This window comes from Bos taurus, chromosome 8 (assembly GCF_002263795.3).
Source record: "Bos taurus isolate L1 Dominette 01449 registration number 42190680 breed Hereford chromosome 8, ARS-UCD2.0, whole genome shotgun sequence".
Lineage (NCBI taxonomy): Eukaryota > Metazoa > Chordata > Mammalia > Artiodactyla > Bovidae > Bos > Bos taurus.
Window position 1 is genome coordinate 81,301,971 of NC_037335.1, and position 25,641 is coordinate 81,327,611.

At 42.7% G+C, this 25,641-nt stretch overlaps 1 protein-coding gene across 8 annotated transcripts in view; it reads left to right on the forward strand.

Annotated features, from left to right (window-relative positions):
* Positions 1-25,641, forward strand: part of AOPEP (aminopeptidase O (putative)) — a 422,219-nt gene that overhangs the window by 104,615 nt on the left and 291,963 nt on the right. For 7 of the 8 annotated variants that reach the window (XM_059889131.1, XM_059889130.1, XM_059889129.1 and 4 more), the window contains 2 exon segments: positions 810-963; positions 8,370-8,615. In XM_059889131.1, the coding sequence (XP_059745114.1) occupies positions 810-963; positions 8,370-8,615 (400 nt within the window). 8 annotated transcript variants of the gene reach the window in all.

A 25,641-nucleotide genomic window follows, 5' to 3' on the forward strand; every position in this document is an offset into this window, starting at 1 on the left:
ATTTCCTCATGTTACAAGAAAAGAAGCATAATGTGATAAGTTATCAATCATTTGTTCCTTTGGTAAGAACCTTCTCTATGGTTTGGACTAAGTGGAGGGGGTACACCTTTGGCTGTGGTAGGGAGCTCCAGCTACAAATTCCAGCCCTGTTACAAACTAGCTGGGAGTCCTTGGCTCGCCTGAACCTCTCAAGCTCTGTTTTTCATCTGCTTGATGAGGAAAGGGGACTACCCCAATATATTAACAGATAAAAAGGATGAGAGATAAGACCTGAACTTCTGTAAATAAGTAGTTTCAGGGTTGGTACTAAAACCCATATACTTTCCTTCCCGATCTCATTTTCTTTTTCTTTTTCTTTTGCTATATCCATTTTAGAGTGACCTGTATTGAATTTAGACAAAGTAGTTTGGCAGCACAGAAATGGTCATTTATTCATTCATTCAACATAGCATCTTCTTTTTTGTGCCAAGTATTGTGCTGGCAATATGGATAAGATATGTTCTTGACCCCATAGTAGCATACAACCTCTGTCCTTATGTGTTTGTAGCTATTAGTGACCGCCTCAACCCTTTATTTATAGCCTCACTTGAAGGGCTTCAAACTGATCCATGGAAGAGATCCAAATCTTCTTGGCTATGCTGAATCCATCATCTCTCTTTTGCTGAGACCTAGAATAATGCCCCACCTCCAAGAATTAGCTTAGCTCAACTTAGCACACAAGCTCTTCAAGTGCCTAAAGAGAAAAAAATACAGAGTAAAGTCCAGGACCATGCACTGGACTCATTATGTTTTTCTCTTTCTGTTTGTAGACTACTCAAGTTGGCATTACTACGTCACCATGCCAATGCCAGCCTCCACCTTCACAATTGCAGTGGGATCCTGGACAGAAATGAAGCCGGAGATCTGCTCATCAAATGATGTGGCAACAGAGAGATCCTTCTCACCTTCTGAAGCTGACTTCAGGTTTGTACTTGTGAACTTGCGGAAAAACAAACACTTGAGGGAGCAGTATGATGCATTTATTCCAAGCACTGGGAATGTGAGTCATTCCTGCTGAGAAACTAAACCAAAATATGATTAATCAAAGCAGGAAAAACCCTACTGGGAGCGAAAGAGAGTTGAGAGGCAGAAATGTGGGCATATTGTTTATGCAGAAAGAAAGATAAATATATATGAGATCCTCTGGATAGTCAGGTGAAATATTTTTATGTGTTTCATTAAGTCAACAGAATCGTCAGATTCAATACTTTATCTCCTTCTACAGCTTTTAACTTTGGTTTTTGGTACTTATTTTTTCAAAAGCACAACTGAATGGAAAGAAGGTGCTTGTCTGATGGATTACTTTGTGGGCCACTTTGCTGTTTTGATTCCTTGCCTGTTATCAGCCGTGTGCTTGTGGGGGCTGCTGTCCCTCAGTGGGGAGAGTCAGCCTCCTTGGAGCTCAGGACACGAGGAAGCTGTCAGAAGGCCATTAGGTTATGAGAATCTTGCTGGGTCAGGGCTCTGTTAACTTCAGTAGCAATTTCTTCTTTTTCAGGATGGATCAGAGAAAATCAAAGCTTTTAAAAATTAGTGTGGGCCTTTGGATATTCACTTGTAGCCTCCTCCCTGGGCTTTCAGCTATATCTAGTTTTCAGAGCCAAAAGGAAAGAGAATGCACATAAGAGGCACAGAAGTGTGCTTGCTCATTGTGTGTGTTGCATCATGCTTTGTTCCAGGATGACCTTGACACCCACCTCAGTTTAACCTTTTTTTCCTATAGACACAAAGTCACTAAGTCAGTACCTTTCAGTGAAGAGCAATGATACAGATGCTCATTTCATCCTTGAAAACCAACTAAGATATGCTCTTAGTGAAATTCCTCTTGTTTGGGTTTTATTTTGCTATGTTTCTTTCATTCTTACCACAGTGACAATAGTAGTCAGTACCCTTTGGAGATAAAGCCACTGAGGCCTCTATTAACATAGGCATGACTTATTGCCCGCATTTGCTTTTTGGAGGGAGGGAAGAAATTTCTACTATCTGCTCAGTAACTTGTCTGTCAGGACTGTCTGCCCTGAGCTCTATAGAGGATCCTAGATTGTTTATTGGGCTTTATTTATGTACTCTTGAGGGAAGAACATTGTGGATGGAAATGACATGTCTTACTTTCACATGGGAACATTTAATTGCCTGTGCTGCCCTCTGGTCCTCTCTTCCTCTGTTACTGAGATCGCAGAGTAGGCCTCACTCTGCAGGTTCATGAAGCCCAGATTTCTGAGCGAGGAGGACAGGTGCCCTGGAGAATTACTTGGATTTACAGCACACTTGGTATGACTGACAAATAACCTTTTTTCCATTAAGCACTGAAACACCAGGGTTATTTGTTACTGCAGCATATCTTAGCCTAGCCTTAATGATACAGAAGCCACGGGGTGTTGCAGTCAGAGAGGGTCTTGATGTAAATGTCATCTCAGTTAGTCCTGAGGATAAGCCTATTAGATTGATAGGCTTTATTATCTCCTTTTTTCACATAAAGATACAGAAGCTTCAGACGGCAACTTCATGTCCATATCCCTATTGAGTTACAATACATGGATTCACATCTCAGCTTGACCCCCTAGAGAGGTGATTCAGAACCTTGCCTGAGGACTTTTAAAGGCTACATGTAACATCCACACCTCACCTGGAGTCTGATCTACCTTCCCACTGTCATTGATTGGAATCTATCATGTTAGAACAGAAAACAGAAGTTGAGAGCATTGCCTTTGAAGCTGAAGGAGCCATTTCTATTGATTATGTCTCTTTGGGCAGGCCATACTTCCCTTCTCTGTAGAAGAAAGTCTTTGTTCAGGATTCTCAGATTCTTTGTGGTGAAGAATCACTGTGCTCTTCATCTACACCCTGAGGGCTCATTGACTCTTAGGGGAGGTGTGCATCAGGAAATGTGTGCCCTAGGAAACGAGGAGAAAGCAAAGATAGAACTTTGTTATTTTGTCCTTCTAGCCATATTCTCCGGAGAAGGAAATGGCAACCCACTCCAGTATTCTTGCCTGGAGAATCCCAGGGACAGAGGAGCCTGTTGGGCTGCCATCTATGGGGTTGCACAGAGTCGGACACGACTGACGTGACTTAGCAGCAGCAGCAGCAGCAGCAGCCATATTCCCAGAGACACACAGGAGGAGAGTGGGCAGCGGTCATTGCTCTCTGCTGCCCAGAAGTAACTGCAGTGGCTTTTCACTCTTCTTGCATCTATAGTTGTGATGGGAGCAGGATATGGACAGATCAAGTGGAGATTCTGGAAAGAGATGATATCTGAAATTCCTCTTGGGGTTTAGGGGAAGGGGTAATTTTGATTCCCCTTTTGTCCTCCTGAGTTTAGAACCAATTTAGAAACAGACAGAAGGAAAGCAAAATAAAGCTTTTATTGTTGACAGAAGCTGGACTGAGGGAGTGCTCAGGTTCATAGTCTCAGTGGACATTCTAATACTTCATTTCCAAACTACACAAATTTACTTACCCACCCAGTCACCCACCCAGGTGGACCTCTGCCAGCCTCCACAAGACAGATGCACACAGATTGCCGAACAGCCAAAAAGTAACCCCTCTGTGGGCAAGCAGATGGAAAAAGAGAAAGCCCAAAGTGGCAAGCCAACCCCATCAGCTGTGGAGAGAGGTCAGAGTTGCCACTCTGGGGAAGCACGTCCTTGTATGGAAACACAGGCCTGTGGAATGGAGTCCCTCCCACGCTCCCTCTGTGTCTGACATGCTATGACTAAGTTTTCCCTCCATTTATCACTGTGCTTGTCCATCAGAAATGTACTGCTGATAAAATAATAGCTTACATTTGCTTAATCCTTCCCTGGCTGCGTGCTCCATGTGTGCTGTCTTTAGTCATCAAAGGGTGGCTTTGTGTTTTTATCCATTAAATCTTTGGCTCCATGCTAAGTTTGCCAGCAAAGGTGCTCTAAAGTGCCAACTACAGTGGTGTTTTTGGTTATATTCACATCTGGTCCCCTTGCCTCCCTCAGCATCTCCGCCCCCTCCACCACCCTACCCTTTCTATTTCAAACCTTCCCAAGACCACCAGTTCAACTCCTGTAAATGTAACTTTTACAGGGGCTTTATACACCACAGGCTTGCATTTGCCTGAAATTTCATCTGGGTCTCAGAGACTTAGCCAAAGTATTGGTCACTGAACTTTTGATCACTGTTCATGTGGCCTAAATTATGTGAGGAATGTTCCCTCTTCCAGCTCCAGCTCCACGCATGCTCTAGCCCATTCTAGGTGAGCAAATGCATTAGTTAAAAGGCACTTAGGTAAACTTCTGAAAGTTTATCAATTTTATTTGGCTGCAGTATAATCTTCTCCAGCCACAGGGGAATTTTTGTGTTATGTTTAACCTCTCAAGGCCTTTGTTAAAATATTGTCTTCACTTGGGGGCCATTCAGTTTAAGCACAACATGGAAACTTGGATAAAGTCCAGAGGACTCAACAAAAATGATTAAATGCAAGGAAGGCAGGCAACACGAAGAAGAAAAGGCATTGAGGCTGTTCATCCTAAAGAAGGGACGACTTGGTGCAGGAAGAGGTCTTCTTTAGAGCTGCAAAGGTGATGAAAATTCCCTTGTGGACCTTGGAGGATAAACCCTGTTTCTATCTCTGAGAGTCTGGAAAAGAAGGAATTACATATATATATATATATATATATATATATATATAGGGTTTCCCTAGTAGCTCAGACAGTAAAGAATCTGCCTGCAATGCAGGAGATCTGGGTTCGATCCCTGGGTCAGGAAGATCCCATGGAGAAGGAAATGGCAACCCCTCCAGTATCCTTGCCTGAAAAGTTCCATGGACAGAGGAGCCTGGCGGGCTACAGTCCATGGGGTCGCAAAAGAGTCAGACACGACAGAGCAACTCACACACACACCCACATAATATGTATAATATATTATATATTTATAATATGTAAATTATAAATATATATAAATCATAGGAAAAATGCCAATTTCCATTACATCCTTCACTATGAGCAAACCTTTTCATATCTTCCTGGCTTGGTTTGGTTTCTCCAGCCCTTGCTCTCTCAAGATATTTCAGCTTTCTGTCTCTTACTGTACACATTTCAGTTTTCTCTGCAGTGCACTAAATGCCCTGAGAAAATGCATCCAGCTTCCAGACACTCCTACATCGCAGTTTATGTTAACATCACTGTCGACAATTCGCTGGGGGCTGGTGGTGGCATTTTGAACACTTGTGATTTTTATGGTAAGCAAGCATCTAAGCTGCTTGCTAAAATATGTTAATAAATTGTGTAACCTATGTCACTGTAACTTTCAGAATTAAAACTTTTTTTTTTTCTCCCAAGAAAACTGTAAGCTCCTCAAAGATAGGGTTGGAAATTTATTCATACGTGTGTACATAGCAGCATCCTTTGAGGTGCCTTGAATAGAGCAAAGATACTGGAAATATTTACTAAGTTGTCAGGTTGAACTGAGGAAGGGGAGTCTGAGCAGTAAAGGGTACGCTTTCCAAGGGAGACTTTTCTAGCAATCCCTTTGAACCTGTGGTAGGAAAACATTTGTGTCAAGTGGTTTTAGTACAGGACCTTCTTGAAACAAGAGATTGGCCTGAAGAAGAGCTTCTTGACAGTTTTCACTTTTGTGATTATGAGTAAAACATGGTCATTCTTACTCTTTGGAAAGACCTCTTATAAAATAATTTTAGCCTAGCAGTTGTGTGAGAGGGAACCAGTGATCAGCTTCCCATCATTTACCAGTCTAACATATATTTCACCAGTTCTTCCCACTCCTGGCAACATTAATGGGCACTAATACTATCAATACAAGGAAGAGTAGGAAGCCAGAGAACCACAGACCAGCTAAACTCAGCTTTGAGAAAAATCCAGGATCCTCTTTACTCAAGAAGAATCATGAAGTATGTGGAGCAGAAGGGTCAGCAGAGAGGAGCTTATGACCCAGTGTGATGAAAAGAATAGCTCTTACCCTTCAGAATGTAGTGTGCATTAGTTGGGATGATGCATATAAAGTGTTCAGAACAGTGCTTGGCACCTACTCAATGTTCAATAGCAGTTGCGGTAGGACTTATTATTGCTTATTATTCTTACTTAATACTACAGATTATTTATTAATTAACCATCAGATGTTATTAATAATATGTGCTATTAAAATATTTACTCTGATACAAGTCTGGACACAATGAACTGGTATTTACAAATTCTTGATTTGTTGGTGATATTGAGAATGTATTGCAGCAGGCACATACACAGAGATTAATAACTGACGGTTAGTGTGAAAGGAAGATATGGCATCATTGGGTTAATATTGCTTCTGTGGGAGACCATTCATGACCTTATAAAAGTACAGTATCACCTCACCATTTCAGGAACATGGCTGATGCGTGAAAGGGGCTCCTGTGGTGGTGGGTTGTCATGGAATCGCAGTGCCAGAAGAAATCTTAGAAACTGTTTTAGATTCTCTGTTTTTAATTAAAGCATAATTAACATACAACAAAGTGCACGGATTCTAAGTGTTTGGCCTGATGAGCTTTTGATGATTCTATGTGCCCTAAACCAGACAGAGAACTTCTATCAACCCCCTGAGTTCCCTCACATCCCCTTCCAATCAACTCCTCCCCTCCCCCAGCAGCCACTTGTGTGAGAGAGTGTTAGAGATTAGGAAAAAGAGGCCCCAGATACTGAGTTGCCTGACTCAGGTCAGCTAGCCAGCCTGAGACCAGCCTCTGAAGCCTTGATTTCCTGATCCGCCCCCGCCCCTCAACAGGAACACATGTGTGGCTTCCCTGATGCCGTTTCCATTTTTATTGGGAGTCTTCTGGTCTCACTTAGTTTGATTATAGCTAGATTGCCTTAAAGTCCTACACATTCTCTCAGGCTTTGATTATGAAAAACAGTGGTAATTCACACAACTGGAATGACTTTCATTACCTTGGCTAGTGTCATTCCTGTCCAGAGAAAATTTAACTCACCCCTTTTTTCTTTTTAACAAAGTAGCTTTTGGGGGTGTACCTTTGGCTACCCCAAACTATTCTCTAACTTTTGATTGAATTGATGTACCAACACAGTATTTGTTATTAGGTGGACAGTTGCAGCCTTTTCAGTTAGATGTTTACCAGAAGGCATTTCTACTCTGTCTGTAAAGCAAGGTTATTAATCCAGAGACTTTGACTAATGTTCAATAATAATGAAGTTCTTCCTGTCACTTTATCCTCTCAGAAGTTTTTATGAGTCTCCACCCACTTCTCTTACCCTAACCTGTGGTAAAATATCATTGGTGCAGGAAGCTGTGTTCTGTGTCCCAGGCTGGCAGAGGTGAGGCTTATCTCCATGGCGGTGGGGATCTTCTTGGGCAGTGCTAGCCTCGGATGGGTGAACGGCACTTTAAGCACGTGGAAAGGAGTTATTGGTGTAGTCTGCTCATATTGGGATGTGCCAACATTTTAAGGTGTTTCAATATTCATTGTGATTTGCAGTATCAAATTAGAGGGACTTCCCATTCTGTTTGAATAAAGGCTGTGTTAGCAGGTGAAAAAATAGTTTCCTTTGATGTTGGTTTCTTTGGGTAGATACGTTCTCTTGAGGCCTGTGAGTCAGGTTCTAGGAATTCTTTTCCGGCTCCACCTTTGCCGCAGTGGTGAGATGGTGTGGGCCGGGCTCTGATCTGTTTCCTTAAAAGGTTGATTCAGTTAAATTTGTATTGAAAGTGGATTGGGGAAAGTGTTGTATCAAAGTGCTCCTGTATTCCTTAACAGCAAAACTTTTGAGGGCCTTCATAAAGAACAGTTATTGTAGGTTACTTTTCAATAAAATGGATTATATTCTTTTGAAAATCTCGAAATGGCATTGTGATTTGTTTCACAGGATACATCACCGAGTCTACATCTTTTATTCTAGGACATTTCAGAGCGGGATCTTTAATTTGGTTGCACTGTTCCTGCCTTTCTAAATTGCAAATTATTCTGAACTGGAGAAGATTTTTCCCATAGTGACATTTGAAAAGCACATTTCTAAGGATAGGAATTGCTTTTTATTTTGCTGGGGGATTGTTTTGTTGTTTTGAATCTTAGAGATTCTGTTTATTCTAAAACAAGATTTTACTACTTCCACTTAGCTTAGATTGAAGATAATCAATTCAGCACTTTGATAAGTGTTTTGACCTGTAATTTTTTTACCACTCTATAGAAATAAACAAGACAAGAACTCACATGAACTATTTTGCTTATGAGTCCATTAGAACCACTGTCTCCTGGAAGTTGTCTATGTCTGTATAAGTACCTCATCTCCATGGAAAGAGGAATAAACCTAATTTACCATAAAGTGCATCTATTTATTTCATGTTGCTCCCAGGTATATTGGCGTTTGTGGTCACATGGAATACCCCTGCCGCTTCCAGAAGGCTTCTGCCACCACCCAGAAGATCATTCCTCATCGGGTCTTTGCTCCAGCGTGTCTGAAGGGTGCCTGCCAGGAGACCCTTCTGCCGCTAATCCCTCCTTGCCTCTCTGCAGCACACTCTGTCCTGGGAACACACCCATTCTCCAGGCTGGATATACTCATTGTCCCTGCCAACTTTTCAAGTCTAGGGATGGCCAGGTATGTTATTCTGTTGTGGTGGCTGGAGAACATGCTTTGGAATTTTTTTTTTTTTTCTTCTAAATTTTGGCACGTGTGGCATGCAGGATCTTAGTTCTCAGACCAGGGATTGAACCCGCACCCCCTGCAGTGGAAGCACAGAGTCTTAACCACTGGACCACCAGGGAGATTCCTGGAAATTCTTTGATTATTTCTTGCTTTCTCTGAGCTGTCAGAGCAGTCATTTGATAGATTGGAAGGGCCATCTCACACTCCACCATGCATGAGCCTTTGCATGTCATGGGCTCAGTTCAGTTGCCTTGAAAATAACAACTCACATTGTTGCTGTGATTGAGAACACATTGTGCTCCCAGAGTGGCGTATGCTGGATCGTGGCTAATCAGTGGCTAGTTAGCTTAGGCGGTAAGAGCATAATGCTAGTGAGCCCAAGGTCATAGCTCTGGGCAGAGTCAACACAACTTGGTTCTAGGGCACAGGCTGCCGCGTAATCCTGTCCAGCTGTCTCATCCATTCTCACCACTGGTCACAAGGGCAACGACTTGAGAGCCCCTGTGTCAGAGAGACTGTGGATGGATCAGTGTAAATCTATCACCACTGCTAGAAAAACAGCTCAGAGCAGATGGCTTACTAGGGGAGGTTCAGGGGGGTCACTTGTCTTGCTACTATTTTTTAATATAATAAATATACTGTATTATTCTTATTGTCATCCCAATTTAGTTCGTATGGAAAATCAAGACCTGCATGTTGGACCTTTCCCTGTGTGTAATTTATGCCTAAAATCCATTCATTAATGCTGTTGTTCATTCAGTAATAGGGAGCTGTGTTTCACTCAGCATTTTACTTGGTTATGTACTCAGGCTTTTCTTGGTTATATTTCTGTTTGAAAATCTTAATCATTAACAAGTGAATATGCTTGACTAAGGATGGGAAAAATAAGCTCATCAAAACATGTGACTCTAAGTTTTTCCCTATTAGTCAAGGAAATTCCTGCTGCCAATTAATTTCCATGCTTTTGAACAGCTGTCATTTGTGGTGTTTTCCCTGAAAGCTGCACACATTCTTAGTAAAACCCATGAGTAGAAAAGAACTGACCAGAACATTTGCCTTTGATCTGTACTACACACGTATACTTTTAAAAAGCTAGCTGGCTAGTCTTAATCCTTGAGGAGGTCTGAGAAGGTCATTTAGACTGTTTTTTATCCTATATTCATGAAGATAATGGGAATGTAAAAACTAGGATAATTATATGTATTTGGTTATGTGCCTCATGTAATTGTCTCAGCTGTCTATATATAGAATTTGTCTTAACAAGGGGGCTTCCTTGGTCCCTTTGAAGAGTCTGCTGGACTTAATTTGAGTGGAATTATTGGCAAAGGAAGGGTTGTTCATTAAATGTTTCTTATTTGTACACAGTTTTGAGGGACTACATTTATTTGGAAGTTTTTAGCACTTTATGAGAGTTGCAGTTTTTCAGGGCATGTTTGCTAACAGTTCCAAGTTCTGACCTGAGGGAACCAGAGGCCAAGTAGTTTTCATACAGAGAAACTTATTTTCTACAACTCCTTCCTGACATCAGTCTGCCAAAACCAGAATTTGTTGACCTGTAGGCCAATCTATAAAGCTTTTCTTTTTAAGTTTGCCTGCCCAGGCAGGTAGGCTGTGTGTTTGCTGCTTTTTGCAGTATTAAATTGATTTAAACATGCTTAAATCTGTTTCTTTAAAGTAATAAGCCTAAGTATCCTATGGCCAAATGGTACTGGGTACAAATGTCAAAAGCTGTGATGGTGATAATAACTGAGTAGAAACAAGACTGCTTTTATGCTCAAAAACAGGAGAACCGTACATTTAAAAATTTGTGGTTGGTTGTCAAATATCATTTTTTTCCTTCTTTTTAGACTGTGGAAATAGTCTGCCCTGGTCTAGATGTTTTCCTGGGCTTAGTTACCACTCCCTGTATTTGAACAGTGGAGGGGGGATTGTGGTGTCTTACACTGCCAGTTGGGGGTGGGGAGACACTGTTTTTCCTAACTCTGACCTAAATTGATTCCACTTGCTTGGCTTGACTCTCTCGGGATCCCAACACCTTGAGCCACATGTGGCCGAGTAGGGTTTATGACTCAGCTGGCTCCTGGGGCCCCGTTGCCTTATTTATGGCCAAGGCTTTGCTTGGGGCTGTGTGAAACAAACTGGAACAAAAATGACAGTCTTGCAGGTCAATTCTGTACCCTAAATAGGAGTAGAGAAATCTCAAGTCTAGTAGGAGCCATTCCAAAAGACATCTCCACTGAAATTTGCCATTGTTCTATTAGTTGTAATGCACTGGAGATCAAAGGATTTCTTGATAAATTAAATGGTTCTTTCCTGAGTCCACATTTTATAAACATGTATGCAAGATCATAAATTCCATACCTCTGGACATCTTTAGTGACTCGGTCTTAATCTTAACGAATAACATTTTATACTAATTTCGTATTCTTGTTTGCTAGATGACTTTAAACAGTCCCACATGAACTAAAATGAATAAATTATTAATAACCATTTTAAAAAGTGTTTAAAACTTTTGGATGATATCCATAATGATTTCCCTGTATTTTATATTTTACATATCATAATTTGTATGAATAAAATTTTCCTCTCCGAGTCTGTTTTTGAGCCTGATTTTGGTATTTCAGTATGGATAAAAAAAAAAACACATTTGTATAATTTAAATGTATGATAATGACAAATCAATTTATAAGGAAGTAAATAATACACAACATTTCAGAATTTGGAGTGCTTTTCAAACATAGCAGTAAAAGTAGAACATTTATCAGTATTGCACTTCATGAGTTTTATTACTGTTTAATATAACAGGACCTGTAACATATTAACTCCTCCCCCTTTTCTGAATCACTGTTCCAGAGGAGAGATACTTTCATGTTATTCTGGCTTTGAGAAAAACGACTATTCGCCTCTAAGACACCATTGACAGTCATATTCCCATTCTTTTCTCGTTCAGGAAGTGGGGGCTTGCTGTTTTGTTTCATTTTACTTTTGCTTTCCTATGAAGGCGGAATCTGCCATATAAGGAGCCCTGGAGTGCACCTTTCTTGGGTTGAGTACTGTGGTGTCTAAATGAAGATAAGAATGCATTTTAAATGAGTCTGTAGTGTATAGAACAACTCTCTTCTTGTTGGCATAATTAGCATTCTGCCATTTTCATTGTGCCTTGTGTTTTCTCAAATGTCTCAGCTGGGTATTGACTAGTAAGCCTAATTTCCTAGGTATTGAGAAATACATGAAAGGAATGCGTCATCCTGCTTACACTCTTTGTTATAATAATAATAATGTTAATGGAATAATATCCTGGAATCAGATTTATGACAGTTGCCTCAAAATTAACACCTCTGTCTTACCTCTGTGGATGTTTATAATAAACGCTTAGCTTCACCATTTGTCTTTCAGCAGTTCACAATTACATGTCCCAGGTTGTAATTAGGTTGGCAGAACTACCTTGCTGACTTCCAAATACGTTCTTTTTTTTCCCCTCCTCTGTTTGATTTTGAAGGATCTTCTGCTTATCATTTCAGAGTGGTTTTATGTTTAGAGCATCAAATGAAAAAGCCATCTCCTAGAGGCTGTACTTCCCCACTCCACCGCTCACATGTAGACCATTCACCCCCGGTCTCTCTTGAAATACTGGGGGAAAAAAAAAAAAATGGAAGCAGAGTGATTGATGATAGGTGACAAATTCTGCTTTGACCTTTTCCCCACTGGTTCTGTACCAGATAGTCTTGTTCATGAGTTTATTTGCTTGTTTATTCATTTATTCATTCATAAAGCTCTATGAAGCACATACTGTGTGCCAGGTAGGATTTAAGATGCTGAGTCTACCGGCATGAAAGAGGTTGATGAGATCTCCATCATCATGGGAGTTACATTCTAGTCAGGGGAGAAAATAGTATGCATAAAAACAAATAATTAAGATGTGTACTGTGCAAGAGGAAGGGGACATATGTATACCTATGGCTGATTCATGTTGATGTTTGGCAGAAACAAACACAATTCTGTAAAGTGATTATCCTTCAATTAAAAAACAAATACATTAAAAAGATTTTTTTTAAGTTGAAAGAAATTGAAGACAATACAAATAAAAGAAAACACATTTTTTTTAAAGTTGTGTATTATGAAGAAAATAAAGCCAAGTAAGTGACAGAATAACTGGGGACCAGAAGCATTGTTAGGGTGAGGAGGGAAAAGCTTCTTTAAAGAATGAAACTGAAGAATGGTAAGGAGCCAGCCGTGTGATAATCTGGTGGAAAAGCAACTCAGACTGAGGAAAGTTCAAGTCCGAAGGCCCCAAGCTGGGAACCATTGTAATGGGCTGGAGGAGCAGAAAGAAGGCCAGTGTGGCTAGCATGGCTTCCCTTAGACATACTTTGGGCACCAGGAAATGCCAGAGTCCAGCAGGGCTTCGGTCACCTGAGCCACCTGTAACCCATGTGAGGAGAGTGAGGAAGAGCCGCTAAGAAAGGGCAGAGCTTGAGCAGAGATCCATGGTTCCAGGCAGTCCTGTATATGGAGAGCGAGTTGCCAGGGAGGGCACATCTTTTCTGGGGACCAGTGGTGCTCTGGCAGCTCATGACCAACTGCTTGGAACCTGACTTGCTTTAGTACCTGCTGTTCTTGAGCAGAGTTCCCCACAGAGAAGGCATCAGAGCACTCAACGCGCCCCAGCAGCTGCTTGCTGATTCCTTGCAAGCTCTTTTTTGACGAAACAGATCACAGGGAGGGAGGCACTACTTACATGTTTTCTCAGCCTAATTTTTAAGGTTTTCAAAGACTGGACAAAAATAGGACTGATAAGTAAAGAGCACAGAGAAATAATTATCAATTACTGAAATATCTTCAGTGCACTTCAGAGCAGAGAAAAATGATAAAGCTCCCTATTACACGTGGCTTGTTCTTAAAAGATTTGATTGTGCAATAAAAGGCTTCTGAATGCTTATGCTAGTTCCTGACTGTTGCATACCCAATTTTCTTAAGTACCTCAATTTGCGAATAAACGGTGTGCACAAACATGCCCAAGAATGAATGTAACCGGCTCTCCCTCCACCCCCTCCTCCTGGGGTTAGACAGGGTGTTGTCCTGTTTATTCTTATCTCCCAGCCAATGTGTAATAGAAGAAGCAAACCATAACGTGCTGGTACAAAGGGCCTGTTGTTTTCAGCCTTCTAATTGTGCTCCTTTCTATTGGGGAAGGAAGCAGTCATAAATTTTTGTCATTATCTTAAGTAGCAAGGTTTCACAGTTTGGGGAGTTTTTCTTTACTTGTTCCTTGTTAGCTTCCAGTTGAATTTTTGAATCCCCTGAACTAAAAACTGCCATACTTTTAAACAACCCTCCGATAAATTTTAGGGACTTGTGACCCTTGATTTCAAGGCAGGATGCAACCATAGTGACTCTTCCCTTGGGGAACCGGATTTCAAGCCCTAAATTAGTGCACCTTTCAGCTCACCAAGGTTTCCAGCTCATCTGCTCTCTCTGATGTGCTGTGGATTTGGGGGTCTATGTGTGAGTTTTAATTCTTTGTTATTGTCACCATTTGTTTCCCAGACTTTAATAAATTCTTAAACTTCTTTCTGCATGGATTGTTTTAAAAAATATTTTAAAGGAGCACGTCTTTCCCCCGTTTTCCTGTATAACTCTTCTGCTTTTACAAACAAGTGGGTGTGAATGATAGAAAGCAGCTCATACCTTCCTTTCTTCCTATAAAATTTTAATCCTTCGTTTACTGGCACCCCTGCCGTTCACTGGAGCAATGAACAGAGTGTATCGTGGGTAGCAAGGTCCATGGGTCTACACAAGGGGGCTCAGTCCCCCTCAAATGCTTTCCCTTTGTTGCTTTATTTCTCCACTTTGTTTTCTATTTCTGCTTTTCTTCTTCCTTTTTTCTGTTTTTAATTAATTTATTTTTAAGTAGAGGATAATTGCTTAATAGCGTTGTGTTGGTTTCTGCTGTACAACATGAATCAGTCATACACGTGTATCCATGTGTCCCCTGGGAGGTGGGATGAGATTCTATTTTTCTTCTTGAGAAAATTGTTTATTTTACTCCTACCTTACAGAGAAGGGCTTTCCCCTTCTAATGCGTTCTGTTTCTTTCATTTTTCTTTCTTGAAATAGAAATGGGTATTCATAAGGCAGTGTTCTTCTGGGACTCTGGAAGCCCTTGACTGTGATTATCTGGATAGTTTTGACATAATCAGTTTGTAGTGAAAGAGGCAGGAGGGAGAAGGTGTGCATTTGCCCCATTCTTTACAGCACAGGTACAGGACCATATATGATGTCCCCTAGTCACTTAGAGCTGGAAAATCAGAGACAGAGGTAACAGGGCCTTACCCTGGGATGGCCCTCAGAGCCTGGGGTTCAGACTGAGGCAAGACTCATCCGTAACACACACACTCTCTCTCTCTCTCTCTCTATATATATATATATATATTTATATTTATAAATATATATATTATTTATATTTATAAATATATATATTTGCTTCAAGGTCCCCCTATAGAATCATAGTGTCTTGGAGTCTACTTGAAAATCAGCATTCACTATGGGCTTGTTTTGAGGCAGCCTTAGAATCTGGGTACCAGGCAAATTCCTGGATCACGTGTGTGTGTTGGGGCCAGATTCTCTCTACAGAGGAACAACAGGCAGAGCAAGCTCACAGCTTTTGGCTTAGCCAGAATCTTCTTGCCATCAAACAGCTGTGCTGCTTGTCAGATCCAGAAGTAGCATTTTATCATCATTATGCCATGATTCCTCACCCTCTGAAAGATTATGCTTAAGTGTTTTGTTTTCTTTGAACTGTCCTCCACACGCATAGACTGACAGTCTTACCTCTGAGAGCACCACTGGGGTCATCCTTCAAGAGAAGTTGTCAGGCCTTTGAAAGGCCTTCCTGAAGCAATCACCCCTCTACCTACATTTGTAATCTTCTCTCTCTATTGATGTCATCATAGGCCCCTAATCTCTTCCAGCCCTTGAGCCTGAAATGGCCAGTCAAGCCAGGCTTTTCCATTTTTCCATTGCAAAGAAACGGCTCATACTTTTTTGTTCCTCCCCTTGGTTATTTCTCTACAGAAGCATCATTACTGAATAGAATATACACTGTGGGTGAAAAAGAAGCATGAGGTTGAATGTGCAGAGTTGTCTGAGTTGGACTATTCCCAGTCGTGTGCGTTCTCACTCCTGAAGCCACTCCACGGGGTGAGCACACGCTCCCGGCCTCTGGACTGTGTTGTGTCTGTGCTTTGGCGTGGAGCGGTGTGTGTATTTCTCTTAAGGCTAGACTCCTTTGGAGGAAAGCACCAACTCGGGAAATAGTTCTCAAGCAAAGCGCAGTATATGAATAGTCCTGCTCAAGGGAACATTGCCTATGTCGTACTACAGCCATTGTGCAGCTGGAACCCACCATGTCCAAGCCCTGTAGGCCTGTTTGCATAAAGCGGGCCAGAGATTTCCTTGTCACTTTACTCCCCACTAAAATGTAATTGGAAGAATATCCCAGCTACTTTTTCCTCAAAAGAAGCAGTAACTTTAAAAGGCCAAAGATGTGAGGAAGCTCACCTTTAAAGATGTATTACTTAAAAAAAAACCAAAACTGATTACTTCATGGGATTTGTGAGTACATTGCAAAAATCCACCCTGATTTAACCCCAGAGTGGAGCTCGAAGTAGCTTGAAGTAGAAGTGTTTTATTTCTTGGTTAACTAACTGTGCTATTTATAGAGGTGACTCCTCAGAAAGTCTAGACATTGTTCCGGAAAGACGGAATACCAAATCTGCCCTTCATGTTCCCAGTCAGTGTGCTGAAAATGACCACTTCCCCTCTTTACCATCAAATGGAAACCTTGGAATTCCATTTCAAGATAGTGTGAGTGATACTTGGGTTCCCCGGCCAAAACTTAGGTTGGCCAAGGAACTGGGGGTGCTCTTGTAAGCCTGGACACCCACTACCAGGCCTTTGTTTCTTCGAGGCCAGCCTGCTGAGATATGGGGACTGTGGTTGGAAGACCCTTGTGTTCGAGTTGGGCTTCCCTGGTAGCTCAGCTGGTAAAGAATCCACCTGCAATGCAGGAGACCCCAGTTCAATTCCTGGGTAAGGAAGATCCCCTTGAGAAGGGATAGGCTACCCACTCTAGTCTTCTTGGGCTTCCCTGGTGGCTCAGATGGTAAAGAGTCGGTCTGCAGTGTGGGAGACAAGGGTTCCATTGCTGGGTTGAGAAGATCCCCTGGAGGAGGGCATGGCAAACTGTTCCAGTATTGTTGCCTGGAGAATCCCCATGGACAGAGGAGCCTGGAGGGCTGTGGTCCATGGGGTCGCAAAGAGTTGGACACCACTAAGCAGACGACTAAGCGTGGCACAGCACAGTTTTCAAGTTAGTCTCTTCTAAGAGCCCAAGCATCTACTCTCAGACTGAGTCAGCTGCAGTTTCTGGCTTTTATCAGCCATGTGCGATTTCTGAACATCTTACTGAAAGCTGGCAGTTGGAAAGGGATGGATGGGCAAAGCCAGGATTCATTCAGCAGACTCATGTCAATGGACAGGTGTGATGAATGCAGACGATTCTCTGGCTCCAGGAAATATGAAATCTTTAGCCTAAATCAAGATTTTCTACCTAGGTTCCAAGAAGACTAAAGTTTTGTGGAATGTTAATAATGTGGGAAAAGGAACTGTGGGTTAATTAGTTTAGGAAATGAGTGGATTAAACAAAGTAAAAAGGGAGTCTTTACTGGAGGGCTTCTGAGAAAGCTTTTAATATCTTTACTATCCTGATTTAATATCCTGGCATGTATATGCCTCTCAAAGACCAGGCCAGAATATGCAATATTCCTCCAAGACCTTGCTCAGGGATCCCCTGTACAGTGCACATTTCATCGGGCTGTTCTCGGTCTCAGGGAAACCACCTTCTCAAAACACACTTTAGAAAGTGATTCCTGGGGAAGAAATATGTTGGAGCCCATGACATGACTGGCTGTGGAGTCCAGCCTTCATGTGGTCAGTGGCAACTGAGGCCTTGCTTTAGGGCAGTGAAGAAGACAGGCTCACCACTTAATGCTGGGGGTCCCACACCTTTCTGATTATGCATTGATTTTTGAACAATCACCCCTTCCATATATTTATATTTATTTATAAGTCATATACATTTAGTACAGTGTTACTATATTAGGTTGGAGAAGGAAATGGCAACCCACTCCAGTATTCCTGCCTGGAAAATCCCATGGATGGAGGAAGCTGGTAGGCTGCAGTCCATGGGGTCGCAAAGAGTCAGACACAACTGAGCAACTTCACACACACACACGCACTATATTAGGTATACTATAAAAATATATATATATATATATATATATTGGATATACTATAAAACATTACTTAGTGACAGGACAACAGCTATAAAATACATACAAAAATGCAAGTTTAAGAGGATGAGGAAAAAACATTGATGAAAGGAAGTTCTGACATTTCTTCCTGCACACCACGGGGTTGGCTATTGCCCTAGAATCTCTGCAGCTGCCTGGGCCCCACCACGGAAACTCTGAGTCAGTGGGTTTGTGCTATCTTGGTATCTGGAATGTTAACATGTCTGCCCAGGTGATTCGGCTGCAGGTGTTATTTTGGGGGAACTCTGGACAGGTAAGTATCTCTTGGGAATCTTTCACAGACTCTCCACCCTGCTGTCGTCTCTCAGGTGAGCATGTTAGACTGAAGAGAGGATGGTGGGGACATTCCTTGGTGATGCCCCCTGCTTGTTCATTACTCATAAGGAAGGTGTGTTCCCCAGGAGTTGGGCCCAGCGACAGGCCGGAATCCCCAGCAGGTGACTGGGCCTCCCTAGCCTAGTTCTCTTCTCTGGAAAAGTAAGGGGCTGATTTAGAATTGCCTGCAGAGGGGCTTAGAGCCTTAACATTCTTTGATTTGATTAGGTTTGAGTTTTATTTTGAACAGGAGTGGGGGTGACTCAATTTCATTCAGTAATTTACATACATGTATATTTTCTTTTTGATGTAAAGGGCGAGTTAGATCATAGCCTGCAATTTTCTTGTACTTGGGCACCTGGGCAGCAGTAGGCGTTTAAATGTTAGGCCTGCAAGCAGGAGGTTCAGAAGGGGCCTCTCTTACCTCTAGTTAATTGCAAAATAAACAGATCTCAAGGGCAGGGGCCCCTTCCTTTCATAATAGCCGCCTCTGCTCTGTGCACCATCAATGCAAAACAGCATTTCCAAACATTGCATCAAGAGTGTGCTCCGTAGAAAAAGGCCTGCTGCCTTCAGCCTGGCAATTCACCGCGCAGGCCCCTCAAAGTTAGCAGCTAACTTGTCCTCTCCCACCCACCCAGCCTTGTTTTTAGCCTCCAGATATCTCCATTTGCAAGCTAATAAGTTGCACATACATATGTTTGAACAGTTGTCAGGCTTGTCTGCTGCTCAAACTGTGCTTTGGTTTAAAACAAACAACAACAGAGAACCCAGAGGTGGGGGATGGATGAAGACATTTCAGTTTAACCTGCAGGTGGTGTTGTTTTGACCTTGACAGTCAGCTTTAAACGACCTGTCAAGCACCTTTGTGTGCTTCTGGGCACACCCACCTGGAAGATATTATATCCCCTCAGCTTTATGTGCCCCAGCAGGCAGGCACCAGGTCCCTGGATTTTGTTTTCATCGGTGGAAGGTTAATGCATGCATGGCAGGACTTTACTGAGAGGGGCCCAGCTACAAATGCTGTTTTCATTTAATTCTGATTTCTCTTCTTCCTTGGCCTAACCCTCCCCGCCCCAGGCTCTCCCCCCAAACCCCTCCAGATTCCCTCCACCCCCAGTCTGTCTTCCCTGTTCTTTCAACCTCTCTGCTTGGCTTCAAACCATTTCTTCTTGGCTTTGATATCTCCTTGCAGAGCTGCAAGCAATCAGGAGATTATGGACCCCAGAGCTCAGCAAGGCACATTGCCTGGTAGGGGGGCTCAGGCCCCGGTCCCCAGGCCACCACAGGAAATGGGACCCAGAAAACCTGCCAGTCTCCAGACCCTGTGCCCCTGTGCCTGCTCTGGTAACCAGATCCCCAGGGTTGGGGTGGGGGCAGGCAAAGTACTTTCTCAGATCAAGTGGTATCTGGGGAGACAGACCTCTTTGGGAACAATTCTGACCTTTCCTGTATGGTCAAGGGTCATCTCTGCGGCATCTATTTGCATTTTATCTTTTTTAAACTTTGAGTTTTTCCTGGGCTTTCTGAGGCCCTACATAATGGTGTCTGGAAGTTGGGATGAGGAGAGTGAATGGACAGATAAAGGAATCCAATTGGATTCAGCCTCATGCCTACCAGTGCTTGGATAGTTTCAGGCAATTTGAGGATACAGATGCTGGCTCTTTATGCAGGGAATCCCTCTTCCTTGGCTTCCATGTCTAAGGCCCAACGTTGTTGAAGGTAACCAGTACTATATCTCTAAAGGTAGAGATGAGAGGGAGGGTGTTTGTCCTCAAGAACAAATGTACATCTTACTATCCTGTAATACTTCCTCCAGTGTCTGCAAGGAAATAGGCCCACATCTAGATATTTACCTTTCCAATGCTGCCTGCACCAGCCATGTGTTCTGCCGTTCGGTGAGCTCCCAGAGGTGCCTCTGCTGGTCCTGTAGACACCCCCCTGAGATGAGACTCGAGATCTGAGAGGAAGATCAGTGCTAGTCACCCATCCTCCTCAGACCTCAGGAACCCTCCTAGGCCAAGGCAGTACCTCACACTGTCTCCCTCCAGGGGTGCACACCCTGTACCCCTCACAGTCTCTGCCCTAGGGGTCCCTCTGCGTTGGGATCTTGTTATTTAACTTTTGGCACAAGTCATTCCCTGGGATTTCCCAGTTGGAATGAAGAGTAGCGTAGGGTGAGAAGCATCTGATGTGAGGGCAATTGGACTAAGCTTCCAATCACCAGGGGAACCGGGTCTCAGAGAAAGTAAGAGAAGCAGAAATACAAGAGATAACTGGTGTTCACTTGTGTGCCCTGCCCTTCCCATGGGTCTTTGATTGTTTTTTGGCCTAAGGTTGTTGAGCTGTGTTTCTCACATTTACAACCCAGAACCCAGACTAATTTACAAGGGCTACTTCTTTTTTGCCTGTACAAACAAAAGCCTGTTTAGACCTTAGGATTAGAAGGAGTCAATGGCTTTGAGCAGCTCTGGATCCTGTCCCCTCAAGCCTTCATTCTTTTAATGATTCACCTGACTCTATAAGTTGTAGAATGTCTCCATATATGTGTGTTTGTGAGGATCAAATGAGAGACTATATACCTAGGTATGGGCTTCCCAGGTGGCATTAGTGGTAAGGAACCCACCTGCTAAGGCAGGCAATATAAGAAACTTGGGTTCAGTCCTTGTGTTGGGAAGATCCACTGGAGGAGGGCATGGCAACCCACTCCAGAATTCTTGCCTGGAGAATCCCATGGACAGAGGAGCCTGGTGGGCTACAGTCCATAGGGTCACAAAGAGCTGCGACTGAAGCCACTTAGCACACACGCCCACTTTTAGGTATATGTATATACATACAACATCTATTAACATATATATATATATGTATATATATACATTCATTTGATCCTCCAAGACAAGCTCTCAGTCCCCTTCCATGGCCCAGCTGTCACAAGTTCCCCACAGCTTGCTTTTGTGGCAGCTCTGCCCAGCCTGTCTAAGACCTGGGAGCCCTGTTACTGATGAGGCCTCTCTGCCCAGCCCCTCCCATGATTCGCCCACTTTCTGCTCAGCTGAGTAGTTTATCTTGTGGGGTGATGAGTCCCAGCAGGTGCTGACAGCCAGGATCAGGACCTGGACTTCTGTGTCTCTCTGAGGCGTAGGGCAAGTGGAGCCTAATGATGGGTTGTATGCTTGAGCTGAGTGACAAAAAACCGCTGGCCCACGCAGGGGTGGTGAGCTAAGCCAAGGCAAGTGCTAGGTGACTGAGTGCATCTACTGCTGTGCTGCTGTTACTGCTTGCTTCTTCAGAGTCCGTGTTTGTCCTTCCAACCCTCGGGATGCCGTTTGAGATGATGGAAAGAGAGCTCTGACTTTGCAGTCAGAAGACCAGGTGCCAGTGCAACTGTGCTGTTGACTGCTGTGAAACCCAGCCCAGCAATTCGTTTGTGAAATCTCTGCTCGCCTCCAGGACTCTTGGGCACATTAGATAAGATCATGTGTCAAATGCCCTTGGACCTTGTTTCAGTCAGCTTGGAGAAACTTGGTAGTTTTCTAGGTCAAAAAACATCTAAGATTTATTGCTTATTAGTGTGAAGCACAAGCTTTAAGGTCCCTACCAACTCAGAATGTCCAAGATTCTCTGAAATAATAGCTGCAGGGAGAAGAAAAAATAGGTGTGATAAGTTGCCATGGTAGTATGAAAACATGAAAAGTTTGTTTCAAAGAGTTCCTGAGTCCAGATTACTCAGACTGTACTACAAGTGGAATCTCTCATTTCACCGAAGGAGAATTTTAGAGTAGCTCCTTGTTAGGTCTTCCTTCAAGGACGTAGCTTGAACTTTAGTAGTTTATGTATTAACTTTCCTTCCCCTCAAAAGGAAATTGAAAAAGGCAGCAGAATAAAACACCTGGTCATTCTGGTTTAGGTCAAATGCGTTTCTTAGATCCATTTCCATATCTAATAATAAACTGAAAGAAATCCTGATCTTCTGGAGGTTTGGGATCCCACCTGGACTCAACTGTCTAAGCTCCTCTGGGGCTTTGGGTCCACTGGTTGGACTCAACCAGTGTTTTGACCTTGACAGTCAAAGACTGAACATAAGGACTGAACCCAAGTTTCTTATATCTCCTGCCTTAGCAGGTGGGTTCTTTACCACTAGTGCCAGCTGGGAACCAATGAAAGGACCTAATGAAAAGAGCTCCTTGACCTCTTTTCCCATCACATTTGGATCATAGATCGAGTACCATCCACTCCTAAAGCAGTTTCTCTGGTCTGTTCTCAGTATCAGGGGCATTATCTGACCTCTGCTTGAAAGGACCATGTGATGGAAACTTCCAAAAGAATGCTGTGTTGCCATATCTGCTGCTTCTGAATGGAACCAGAGGCCCAGAGTCAGAAGTAAGGCCAGGATGGAGGGGCAAGCAGCAGCAGGTCGGGGGTGACCTGCGCTCCTTTCCTTTGAATATCACCCCCGCCCTACAGCCCTTCCAAGGTCCCTATCCCAGAAGCACACACAGTATTCCGTAAATAGTACTGCCTGGTTGATTGAGATAATCCTGTAGACCAGAATGAGAATGGCTCACAACACTTCTCCAAAAGAAGCAACCCAAGAAAGCCTTTGAATAATAAATTTCCCTAGGAAAATTGCTTTCTATTTTTGTTCCCCTCCTCTCTTCCCATCTGCCCATCCCTCCCATTAATTGCTGTTATTTAGTCACTAAATTGTATCCAACTCTTTTGCCACCCGACTGTAACCCACCAGGCTCCTCTGCTCATCGAATTCTCCAGGCAAGAATACTGGAGTGGGTAGCCACTTCCTTCTCCAGGGGATCTTCCAGACCCAGGGATCAAACCTGTGTCTCTTGCTTGGCATATGGATTCTGGGGAACCTAGTTATCACTTATATGATAAGTAGAATCTAAAAAATGATACAAATGAACTTATTTATGTATATACTGGCATTAGCTTTTTGTATAAGCCCCCATGTCTTGTTAAAAAACAAAATTCAAAAAAATAATTGAAGATCTAATTGGCTTTATTCAGTGATTCATGAATCGGACAGCAAGCAGAAAGGTACTCTGGGAAGCTGTACAAAATGGAAGGTTGTTAAAGGCAGAAAGTGGGTGAACAGGGAAATCAAAAATAAGAGAAAGGGTTGTTTCAGGCGAAGTCACCTTCCTTTGGAGGAAAGGCATCTCTGTCATGCAGATGACCTCACTAATGTTGATTAGGAAACTCCAGAGTTTGGTTGAAAATTCTCCCCCTGGAAGAGGCTGAAACTGCAGTTGTGCTAGGTGAGTTCTGATTTGCTGCTGTGGGGTTTAAGCACAAGTGGCAAAATTTAACCTCTAACTGTAGGTTAAAACACGTGACATTTTTGTGAGATTTCACAGAATGGAATATCAGCGCTTTTGTGTGGCTCACTAAAGCAGGGATGGAAATAAGATTAATAAACCTAATGTATCATTGTGAAGCTCTTGCTTATTTAGGCCCAAGTCCTCGTCTATTAATGGAGAAGGAAATGGCAACCCACTCCAGTATTCTTGTCCAGAAAACCCCATGGACAGAGGAGCCTGGTGGGCTACAGGCCATGGGGTCGCAAAAGAGTGGGACACGGCTTAGCAGTAAACAACAACAACCTCATCTAATAAACCAAGTGGAAGCACTGATGATCCCCTTTTCAGCAGTTTTGTAATGGTCTTGTTCCTCAGATTTCATTAATTTTAATGACTGTAAAGTTGTGCTCATCCTATTCTCAGTAACTTTGGAAGTTTCAGGAACTTTTTTTTTAAGAAAATGAATCCACATATTTAGGAACTTTTTTTTTTTTTTTAAGAAAATGAACCCACATATTTTATGTTTCTAAATAGCATTAAGAAGTGCCATTTATTTTTCTAGGTTAGAGAACTGGATATTATTTATATAATTTGAGACCTTGGTGCTTTTTATTTGGGTTGCACCCTGGCGTTGAGTGAGCCATACTAGCTGGTGTGGGGACCTGCTGCTGGGCTTCTAAGAGCAGAGCCTTTACTCCAGAGGTAGGCCAGTGAGAGGCTACACTGAGCTCAGACCAGCAACCAGCCTAATGAAATAATGCCTTTGTGTAGGTTTCAAGTCAGAAAATTCGAAGGAGGAAAAGGGAAAATATTCTTTAACCACATAGAAAAAAATGAAGGGGAAGGCGGATGCTATCTCTTTTTTAAATAGGAGGATGTCGAGGAGACAGAGATTTTTAATGGGTTTGATCTTCAGACTTAGGCAGAAGGCCAAGCATGATCTGAATACAGAAAACACAGAATGAAATGCCAGGAAGGGAAGTGGAAAGTAGTGGGTTATGGAAACAACCAAATGTGTCCGAATTTCCAGGCTCTTGAAGGAATTGGTTGAATAGTGGCAGCGTTGCTGAAACAGGTTTTAAGCTCAGTTGAACATCCATACGCCACCCCCCACATAATTCTAAAGCGTATCACTCAAAACTCAATTTGAAATAGTAGGCAGGGCCTAGCCTGCTACTCTATTATGGTTTGATGTTGGCCAGAATAATCTGATTTCTTCGGTAACATCAATGGGAGGCAAGCAATGGACATGATTTATCTCAGCCTTAATAAGGCATGACACTAAAGAACAAATTTGGAAAATGTTTTACCAGCACGGCAGTATTTTTTTTAAATCTCTAAAGGGCAACCACTTTAGCCGATACCAAATTAATATAAGCTGTAGGCCTCTACACTGTGTGTGCAAACACACACCACAAGCATTTGGCCTGTTGACCTCTCTGGTGGTTATTTCCTGTAGACACACACACAGATTATAGTGATCACCACACTGGTTTGGCAGGACAGTCATCACTTAGGGGAAGAGACAAAGAGAACCGTTACAGAAGGGCTCTGAGGTTCAGAAAGCGTAGAGATTGGAGATGCTGATCATCTGTGTCACTTCCCCCGCCCAGCAGGACCCTGAACCCCTTTACAGATTTGGTCATCTTGTTAGAAGCTAAAAAGCAGCAACTGGAGGGTCATATATTTTGAAATGGATGCCTCATCTGATGAGTAGACTTGTGCTTATCTGGCCTCTAAGGCCAAAGGAAATGACTCTTCATAAAAAGAAAATTGCAGGGGAAGTTCTTTTTTATAGCTAACCCTTGCTCCTCTTGCTGCAGTAGCACACCTTCTCTCACAGGTTAAATCCAGCAGTAGAAGAGCTGGTCACCCCCTCCGGAATCAGGGGGTGCTTTATTGCTTATGTGCTTTGTTCCTAAACCTTCCAGCTTTTGCTTTTCTGAGCTAGATAATCCCAACAGTTTTGAG